The 10,444-nt window shown below is 45.1% G+C and overlaps 1 protein-coding gene across 3 annotated transcripts; it reads right to left on the reverse strand.

Annotated features, from left to right (window-relative positions):
• Positions 1 to 1,445: 1,445 nt before the first annotated feature.
• On the reverse strand, positions 1,446 to 7,750 carry CD59 (CD59 molecule (CD59 blood group)). Of its 3 annotated transcripts, none has more exons than XM_065065567.1 (4): positions 7,595 to 7,750; positions 5,307 to 5,384; positions 4,454 to 4,555; positions 1,446 to 3,116 (listed from the first exon to the last, which is right to left on the reverse strand). In XM_065065567.1, the coding sequence occupies exons 2-4, from the start codon at positions 5,368 to 5,370 to the stop codon at positions 2,923 to 2,925; spliced, it is 360 nt and encodes a 119-aa protein (XP_064921639.1). In that variant the 5' UTR covers positions 5,371 to 5,384; positions 7,595 to 7,750; the 3' UTR covers positions 1,446 to 2,922. The 3 variants fall into 3 exon arrangements, with proteins under 3 accessions (XP_064921639.1, XP_064921640.1, XP_064921641.1); XM_065065568.1 differs by lacking the exon at positions 7,595 to 7,750 and adding an exon at positions 7,468 to 7,578; XM_065065569.1 differs by lacking the exon at positions 7,595 to 7,750 and adding an exon at positions 7,484 to 7,505.
• Between the last annotated feature and the right edge of the window lie 2,694 nt (positions 7,751 to 10,444).

Raw genomic sequence — 10,444 nt, forward strand, 5'->3', positions numbered from 1 at the left:
ATTAGACAAGCAAGTGTCCAAGGCTATCAAAAAACACATATTAAAAATTATTGTTCAGACTGTTATCAGGCAGACAAAATAGAGCTTATTTTTGCGCTTATAAAAATAAACCAGAAAGTGAATATTTTACATGCAGCATCAAACAGGTTTAAAAGTGCCAGCCGTCAAAAGAGACAATAGATGTATAATGTTGTAACCAAAACGATTTAAGCAAAGCGAATCTATCAGCTTGTCTAACACAAGATACCTTCTCTGCTACAAACCTTCCCCTAACTGTGTATTGAGTCAGTGCTTTAATATCCCTTCATCTACAATGAGCAAGAGCTTGACAAACGGTGAATCAGTGGAAAAAATCGCTGTGCAGAACTGCCTCTCTTAAGTGCCTGTTTTTGTTAAATAGATGGAAAATAAAAAGATGAAAGGACACAAGAGTGGGGAAATCAAGGACTGTTTTCTTCTTCCTAGCGCAACGTCAAATCTCCATTTCTAGTACCTGTGCAGGCTGAGAATGTACATGAAAAGGCTCAAAGAATAATTAGTTTGTGAGAGAGGGAGGAAAATGTTGTTTTCCAGTTGTCTGGCTTCACGAACTAAAACGCTTTCTATTCAACTTGGCGACACGTTCCCAGCCAACAGTTTCTAGTAAGATCATTTACAGCTTGGGGAGTACCAGATGTAACTGTTTTCCATTCAGAAACAGACGTTACAAGTCAGCTAAAGCTAAGGACTAAGCAAGGGGGAGAAGAGGGAGGAGAAGCAGCAAGCAATGCTTCCACAAAGAAATTTAGTCAGTATGTAGAATAAAAACATGTGATAGTGGAAAACTGCAGACAGGATTGCACTGAGAGTCATCATGGTAAACACCGCGCAGGGTGAGAGAACTTTTTTCCCCCCCAAATCATGGAATATTCGTATCTGCAATGAGATGATTCTCAATTAGAAGGGCTTGAGGGAACCACATATTCTACTGCTTCCCCCCAGCACCACATCGTTGTGAGTTCACCTAGAGAATGATCACCAGCTCTCCTTGTTTCCAAGCATGGAACGGTTTGGGTTGAAGGGACATTCCCAGCTCCCCAGTGCCCCCCCTGCCATGAGCAGGGACATCTTCAGCAGCTCAGGTTGCTCAGAGCCCCGTCCAGCCTGGCCTGGGATGTCTCCAGGGATGGTTCATCCACCACCTCTCTGGCCAACATGGGCCAGGCTCTCACCACCCTCAGTGTAAAAGATTTCTTCCTTATATCTAGATTGAATCCACCCTTTTTAGTTTAAAACCATCGCCCCTTGTCCTGTCAAAACCAACTGACTACATGTAGCACCCATCTCCAGAGAGGTGAGAGGCACCAGCTTGCACCTATTGAGAGTCTCTGGATGGGAAGACACAGAAACAACTAAAGTTTATCCAGCTCTAAATAGCATGTCAATAAATAACCACACTCTCCCTATTTTCTTTTTTGACAATTTTTATTAATCAAAGACAACACAACTTCCATATTTTGAGCGATTGGATTGATCCCAGGATGCTTTCATAGCTACGATAAGCTTAACCAAAAGATACATTGCAGAATACATCATGGATTCCAAGTAACACCCTCGTTACGACTGGGTGAACTGATGTCACTGACACCCCACAGAGCACAAGTGAGGGTGCTCAGAAAGAGAATGTGCCATTGGCAATGGACTGGGACTCTTGCAGGGCCATGCCAAGAGCTCCAGAAGAGAAAAAGGAGAATTTGCCATTGTACCTGATTGAGAAGGTCCCTGGAGAAATATCCAAGGTCTGTGTCCACCACTGAGGCAGAGCAAGGTACAGAATATTTCGGCTCCAGCTCTCTTAGGCATACAAACCGAGCAGTTTTTATTCATGCTATATAAATATATTTTGTATTGGCATTTATAGAATTGCGTAAAAGTCAAAAGATAAAGTTCTGCAAGGTTTTGTTTAATACTCTTAGGTGGAAGTTTGAAGGTTTAAGTTTACGTATCACCGTTCATAACAAAACCCAAAAGCCAACTACGTGGGAAAATAAACTAGATGTGCCATTGCACCTCCTTAGCATTTTATAAACAGTTTTCAGTATACCAACAAATACTCTGTGCAAAGCACGTGCTTAGTTAAAACTAAGTTAAAACTAAAACTATCCATGCTTAGACATGGATCAAGTGTAAGGGGGAAAATAAAAGAGCTTGCAAAAGAAGCTAATATGTGTTGTCTGCATGCTCACAGACACATAAAAAGAGAGAAAAGTGTTCCTCACTTATGTAGAGTTGTTTTGGTTTTAGAAATGGAGATGTTTTCTCTCAAAGTAACAGTACTTGCAATGTTCTAGCGTTGGCTTGTAAAAAGAAAAGAGATTTCTTACAGCAATGGGAACAAAGACTCTACAGCGCTTGAAAGAAAATACTTCCATGCTCATAATGAAGACTGCAGCGAGTTTATACTTATGATCCCACACTTCTTGTGTTGAGGGCAAATCCACCCCTTGGGGTATGACAAGAAGCAACAAAAAAACCCAACCAACCAAAAAACAACCCCACAGAAATCCCAACCAAAACCAAGTATGGTTTATGGGATGGTAAAAAAATCTGCAGTTTTCCAGCATAACACCTATAGTATTCCTTCCCTTTCACATCACCCACTGAAGTTTGCCCAGGTTCTCCACAAGACAACGCTACTTCGTAAGAAGTTAATTTCCCCTTGAATATAGCAGGCTAAAATACCCGAATTCCTTGTAACTGGTAACAATACACATCTCCTCCCCGTGAATGGAGACAGTGATTTAACAGGAAACAAAATTTGAAACTAAAAGGTGATATTTCAGCCCACAGTTAGGAACTCAAAATGCGAGAAGTATGATGCAGAAAGGAGTTAACAATTTTGTATCATTTCAGCTCGAAAGTACGGCATACAAATCAGGATGATTACAGAAGCACCCACAATACGGTCATTACAGAGGCAATACTGAAGGCGGCTTTGTTAAGGCCAGTAATCGCTCCCTCGTTGCACAAGTCGTGTTGGCAGCAGAAGAAATCAAAGTTATCCAGCTGGAAGAATTCAGCAATTTCATTCATACTGCACTGGGATGCCTTCCAGCAGGAGGAAGTTCTCAATTTACCTACAAGAAAAATTAAACAGATTAAGGGAATATTGAAAGTAATACCATTTTTGGCATGGAGACTCACTGCCTAGGCTGCCGCATACTTGCTTTTTTAATTTCAAGTGTTTAGAAGTTTCTAAATTTGCCTTCAGCACGAATTTGGTGGCGCAAACAGCAATAGGAAGCCATGGTTCTGCCTCCAAACCACTTTCTTGGAGCTCTTAGCCATATGGTAAGATTTCCAGCTCAAGCTGACCAGTGCTTCCAGTTCAGTCCCCATTGGGAGACACAGGGTGGAGCTGGAGCGATAACTACCCTGGAGCTCGTGATGGAGATGGACAGTATCAGCACCCAGTTCGTCCCATCGGATTTGGCCTCATTTCCAGAAGCAACACACAGAAAACAGAATGTGAAGAGGAAGAAGAGCCCTCCCTGTTGTAACTGATCCCCCTTGGCCACCAAACACCTTGTCTTCCATCTTCCCTTGACACCCCAAGGACCCAATGCTGACGATGGACAACCGCCGTAGGCTGGAAAAGCTACACTTTGTGCTCAGGAAGGTTTAGGCTCAAGGGAAACAGCAAAAAAGGAGATTACTTGGGATACAAACGGCCCAGAGCCACGTCCTGGCAGCTTTTCTGCCCCCACACCAGCTCAGGAGCTTCAGCTGGGACCATCCTGGGGAACAGAGCAGCCCCATCCCAACCTGGTTCCAAAGCCAACCCAAGAGTCTTTCTAGAGCCAAGATTATTCCAGTTGACTTGGTACTTCTTATTTTTCCAGTGAAACTCTTGCCACTCGTAGTATTAATAAAAGTTACTTAAATGTTATTTAACAATCAGAACAGTAACTCCATACCCTGAATATCCTTGATCATCTTCCTGAGATGCAGGTGACTTCACCCTCCGGAAAAGATAATTTATTGTAATACTGTCAGTTCATAAATGATTGAGTCTTCATCCGCACATTTGTGTGTTACGTATGCTTTATATGGTTTTAAAGTGTAACAAGTTCAAGGCAAATGTTTTGTATTTTGAAGTTGTTGTCTCCTATTTGTTTCCAGCTCCCTTAGTTGAGGGGGTTGTTGGCTTTTTGGTTTGGTTTGGTTTTTTTAAATCTGGATATGCAGGTATCTGTGTATATGCTTCTACAAGTATAAATCATCTATCTAAATCATTATCAGCTGCTTGGAAGCCAAAATATCTCAAGTTAATATAAGCATGACCTTTAAAAATACTGGCAACCTTCTTTTGAGCGAGGCCAAGAAATGCATCCTAAGGCCAGATTAGAAGTGTACAGGCAATGAAAACTGATAGAACCGTGTTTATTTTAGGTCTGTAGGAGAGAATACATACCAAATTTCATCTGCAAGCAAGTATCTTCATTTGCTAAGCAAGTGCTATTGGTCTTGCACAAGGAAGGGCTGTTCTCGCAGTGGTAACACCTTAGGGTATAACCTAAAAGAACAGGGGTTTGTCTTTACTGAATAATAAAGTACAATCTGCATGTAACTGTCACAAAACACAGGCCTGGTTGTAAGAAACAAGCTAAAATTTACAAGCTTTTGTCAGTGTCCAAATGAAAACTGGCAATTTTGAAAGGAAGATTTTGAAGCATATACTTAACTTTGTTTTTAAAAACACTTTTATGTCCCTGCAGAATAACAGATTATTAAATGTTTGCTTCTTCCGTGTAGTCTCAAATATTGCCTTTTCCATAAGGACAGACAAGAAGAGACACTTTTAGCAGAATTCTATTCTATTCTATTCTATTCTATTCTATTCTATTCTATTCTATTCTATTCTATTCTATTCTATTCTATTCTATTCTATCCTGTCCTATCCTATCCTATCCTATCCTATCCTATCCTATTCTATCCTATTCTATCCTATCCTATCCTATCCTATCCTATCCTATCCTATCCTATCCTATCCTATTCTATTCTATTTTTATTTTACCTCACTTCTCTCTTGTGCCATACACCCCGTTCCCAGTTTCCACACCAGGAATCCAACCTTCCAGCAGCAAACCAGAACAGTCTGTTGCCATATAAAGCAGCACCATATTCTGCACCCAATTCTTTCTTCTTTAAAAGGATATTAAATAATCTAGGCCTTTTCCGTTATTTTTCCTTCTCTGGCTTTTTTCCCATTATTTCCCAGCCCCTCCCATAACACTCCGTCAGGAAAATACCTCCCTTATACTCACCAGAACTACAAAACACCCCCAGAACGATGCAGGCGGTTAACAGGACACAGTTCATCTTGAACATGTTTCTTCCCTATTCTGGAGGCATAAACACACGTTTCTTTAGAAGCCACATGAAACCAGCAAAGTACATGGTGAGGAACTGAGGTTTCGAGCTTTGTTTCAGCATGGAACTGAGGGCATTGGTCAGGAAACCCACCGAAAGAAGAGATGAAAGTAACTTGGCTCGTTCCTAGAGAGGATTTTTATTCTGAAAACTGAGATCTGAGCCCCGACGGGCTGTGGATGAGGCTCCTTTCTTCTCTCATTCAACAGGTCTCCCTATTTAGGTCTCAAATACCTTTTATTCCCAGCAATTCCCCAGTAACCCTGGAGCCAGACTGTGCTCCTTTCTTCTCTCTCATGAGATTTATCTGCACTTTTGCCTCTTTTCCCCAGATTTCTCCCTCTCACTAAGGACAGACACATGCAATAACCCCCCAAGTGAAAGAGACAGGAAAGTCAGGATTTTTTTTAACATAGGCAACTCCAAAGCAAAAATTATTAGACACAGAGTCTGAACTAGAAACAGTAATACCTACTATTAAAAAAATCTCTGCTATTTCAAAGAGGAGGCTGCTCAGAGCAGGTACCAAGCACATCCAGGGGAGGGAGAGGGATGGAAGCACTGTAAGTGCTAGAAGAGCATGATTTCATGTTTGCCTTCAGAACCCAAGATGGATTTAAAGTCCCAAAGAATTAAAGGCATTCAGATAACAAGTTTCACCCACGATAAGGCTGCAGTGAACGGTCACATTGCTGCTCTTGAGCCTGGTAATGCTGCTTGAAGCTATTTCTATGTGCAGCTAAGAGTCTATTTGGCCTGGCAGACCTTTATGTTGGTATGGAGGAGTTTTCCTCCCAGAAGACTGACCATGGACTTGAAAGGACACTTTCATAGTAAAAAAAACATTGAAATCTTTCTCAACTATAAGTTAATTAAACAAACAAACTCTCAAACACATTTTTTTTTCCTTGCTGTACATTCTACTGTTGAACAGGAAAACTAAGAAAAACAAAACCCTAATGTGCAGAAAGAGATGATTTTCTGGGGTAAACAACTTGTTTTGGAGAAGCCTTTCAAGACCAGAGGCTCATCCCACAGTGACGTGAATCTGCAGGGGTGCTGTTGGTCTTGTGGTTAAAGCCAGAGCCTTTCTGGGCAGCAACAAGAGCCTCCCTGGTTATTTCTCCATCTTCCAGGAGCCCTCAGTCACACAACAGCGTCAGCAGAGCCAAACAGTTTTGCCTTTTAACAAAACCAAGTCACAATCGGAATAAATATAAAGCAGATTAATAAAAATCATAGCAGCTTTGACGGTGCTAATTCAACCAGTCTATTTTCGTGAAAATGATTCATTTTGTCTGTTCTCCTGAACGACAAAAGAGATGAGACAACAGTAAAATTTTAGCTTATATATGTGGGCAGAAATTCACAGTATGGCTTAGAAGAAACAGCAGAAAAATTCCTAAACTGGATTTTCTAAATTGCTGCTTCAACAGTCAGACCAACCTCAACAATAAGAAATAACAGGAAGCTGCAACAGCAAGAGGGGCTCATAGCCTTGGTTGTGCAACACGGTTTCTCTGCAGTCCCATCTGGGAGGGCACACGCACAAAACCAGGCTGCTACTTTTCATCACAACATAAAAAAGAGGCAAGAGAAGGGAAACTGGGACCAGGAGCCCCGTTCCCGTGGGGACCGGGGCATTTTCAGCAGCCGCTCAGGGTTGCGCCACTTCGCATCCCGCAGCCGGCAGCCCCCTGGCACTTGCAAAAAGCTTCTTTAAAGTGAGCTGCAAGCGGTATCCGCAACCCCCCCCGGCTCCAGCCCCCGCTCCGGGGGGTTTCCCCGCAGGGGGTCCCGGTTCCCCCCATCCCCTGACCGGTCACCCCCGGGCTGCGCAGCCCCCGCCCCGCTTAGCGCACTGCGGAGCCGCCGTGACTCAGGCCCGGGGACAGCCCGGGAACGTATGAAAACCGATCCGCTCCCCACGCCGCCGTTAACACCCTATAAATACAGATTTCACCCCAAACCTTTCCCCCTCGCTCTCAATTCCTCGGAAAAGCCCTGACCGCCCACCCCAGCCGAGGATCTGCCCTTCTGGCGGCTCGCCCCCACCTGGGACCCCGGTCACCGTTTCTCCTCAGCTCCCGGTGAGACGAGGGGCTGCCCCCCGTTCCTTCCCGTCCGGACCTCCCTGCGCCCCGACGGGCACCGGGGTCCCTCCGCTCCCCCCACCCCTCACCTGCCCGGAGCAGCCGCTGCCACCAGCCCCGCACTGTCTGCCGCGGGGGGGCTGCGGCGCCGGCGGTGCCTCCAGCGGCTGGGCCGCCCCCCCGGAGGCGGAGCAGCCGCGTTGGCTCCGGCCGGTCCCGGGCAGGGCAGCGGGGACGCGCCCGGCACCCCCGGGGATGCTGCGGGACGGGCACTTGTCCCTGTTGCGCAGTCATGGAGTCATCGAATCATTTTAGTTGGAAAAGACCCTCAAGAGCATCGAGTCCAACCAACAACCTAAATCTAGTGCTCACCCACGTAAGGAATGTCTAATGAAGGAATGTTTGTTTATACAAAACTGAGGACCTGGTGCCTGACCCCAGCGGGGCAGCAGGACCGAGAGACAACAGACTATGAATCACAGGATGTCAGGGGCTGAAGGGACCTGGAAAGCTCATCCAGTACAATCCCCCCATGGAGCAGGAACACCCAGATGAGGTTACACAGGAAGGTGTCCAGGCGGGTTGGAATGTCTGCACAGAAGGAGACTCCACAACCCCCTGGGCAGCCTGGGCCAGGCTCTGCCACCCTCACCCCCAACAAGTTGCTTCTCAAATTTAAATGGAACCTCCTGTGTTCCAGTTTGAACCCATTACCCCTTGTCCTGTCACTGGCTGTCACCGAGAAGAGCCTGGCTCCATCCTCCTGACACTCCCCCTTTATATATTTATAACCATTAATGAGGTCACCCCTCAGTCTCCTCTTGTCCAGCTCCAGAGCCCCAGCTCCCTCAGCCTTTCCTCACACTGGAGATGCTCCATTCCATCATCTTTGTGGCTGCGCTGGACTCTCTCAACAGTTCCTTCTCCAGAACTGGACACAATATTCCAGGTGTGGTCTCCCCAGGGCAGAGCAGAGGGGCAGGAGAACCTCTCTGACCTACTGACCACCCCCTTCTAATACACCCCAGGTACCATTTGCCTATGAATCCTTAATGTAAACCAAAGTCTCTTCAAACTAATCCCAGGATGCATACTGATACTCGTATTTACAAATTAATATAGGGGGAATGGTAGCCAAAGAGCCAGGAACCCATATTTTAAATAGATCAATAAGGCGAATGGCATTGTTTGGATTAGATGAATGAAATATGTAAACTGAGGCAGGCATCGGGTAGTCTGTAAACCCTGAAGTACCAGCCAATGGGGAACAGGGGAGGGAATTTGTGGCCGGGATTCAGGGGGATATACGCGGGGGCTTTTTGCCCTATTATGCGTGCATACCTTTAGGTAGAATACCCCATCTTGCAAAATCATTATTAAACTATGCTTTGCTGAGAGATCCTGCCTGGATCTATTATATTTGCAAGGTAATTGTTTCCTACAGCCCATGTCCCTGAGAACCTCATGTCCGTCTGTCCAGCCCTCCAGGGATGGTGACTCCAGCGCTGCCCTGGGCAGCCTGTTCCAATGCCCCACAGCCCTTTGGGGAAGAAATTGTTCCCCAGATCCAACCTCAACCTCCCCTGGCGCAACTTGAGGCCGTTTCTTTTGGTCCCTGTCTCCCCTCAGCTCCTGTTCTCCAGCTGAACCCCCAGGTCCCTCAGCCGCTCCCATCACACTTGTGCTCCAGCCCCTCACCAGCTCCATTCCCTTCTCTCAACTCAGCACCTCAAGGGCTTGGTTGGCATGAGGGGTGCAAAACTGACCCCAGCATTCAAGGTTTGGCCTCCCCCGTGCCAAGCATCCTATGCTTAATTTCTATCCCAGCAGCTAAACCTGCGCCTGGTGTCCACTGTGCTTCCCATCTACACACAGAACCCAGGTTTCCATAGGCCCCAGAGTCACCCTGACCAGTGTCCTCAGTTTCTTGGGCGGGCAGGGCAATGGAAGAAGAAAATGGGATGTGCTGGGCTGCAATTAAACGCTCATCACCCTCAAACACTTTCTTCCTGAAGTGTAATGTGGCCAAGCCTGTCACACATCCCCACTTGCAGTTAAATCAACGATACTTGATGTCAGTATGAAATACCTGCAACTAGCAGCATTATCTTAAAAGGTATCCTGGATTTGTTTCTGTTCCCACAGCACAACATCCAGTTCATTCATTAAGCATAAAGTAAACCCTAAATCGCTCACAAATTAAATCAGATTGTTGATGTATTACAGCAGTTGGTTATCAGTCAGCTCAGCACATGATCTTATAAATATCTTTAAGATTTTATCTGTTTAAACCCTAAATAAAAGCAGAGGGATGCACGAGTAAGATGCTTGTGTGTTACTGCATGCAACTTATTACATGAGAATACACTCACTATAAAAAAAAAAGTCATTAATTTATTAATTTGCTTAGAAAATTTTGCAATGAGGAGCTGAGAACAGGAAACTTAAACTCCAGCCATAGCTGAACATGCACCTGTTTTCCTTTCCTGAAATCTGCATGAGGATCACCATCCAGAGGACACATTTATCTGCACGGTCACAGATCAATGGCATTTCCAGCTTGGCCTGCATTTTTCACCTTACCTCGCAACAATGATGAGAAATTACTTTAAACAACAACAGGAAGAAAATTGCAGCACTGGAATAACTTGCACAGCAACTCTTGGTGTTTCTTTTTTTTCCCTTGGCTGGCACACCGCTTGTTTTTCTCTCTGCAGTCACAGTAAGGAAACGGTGGCCAAAGGTTTCCTCCGTTCAACAGCAAAAGCCCACAAAAATGCTGCAGGAATCCTACAGCGCAGCTACGAAGAGACCGTCAGCGTGGGCTGTTTCTACAGACAAAAAAAGGACTAGATTAGCTACATATTTGCGTTGGATGTGCGAGGTTGTTAACTGTATGTTGAATTCATAGATGTTTAATGAGGTTTATTTTGGTAGGA

This window comes from Columba livia, chromosome 5 (assembly GCF_036013475.1).
Source record: "Columba livia isolate bColLiv1 breed racing homer chromosome 5, bColLiv1.pat.W.v2, whole genome shotgun sequence".
Taxonomy (NCBI): Eukaryota; Metazoa; Chordata; class Aves; order Columbiformes; family Columbidae; genus Columba; species Columba livia.

Coding starts and splice junctions, on each gene's coding strand:
- CD59 (XM_065065567.1), bottom strand. CDS start 5,370: ATGTTCAAGATGAACTGTGTCCTGTTAACCGCCTGCATCGTTCTGGGG. Junction 4,556..5,306: donor GGGGGTGTTTTGTAGTTCTG/GTGAGTATAAGG, acceptor CTGTTCTTTTAG/GTTATACCCTAAGGTGTTAC. Junction 3,117..4,453: donor TTGCTTGCAGATGAAATTTG/GTATGTATTCTC, acceptor TTTTTCTTGTAG/GTAAATTGAGAACTTCCTCC.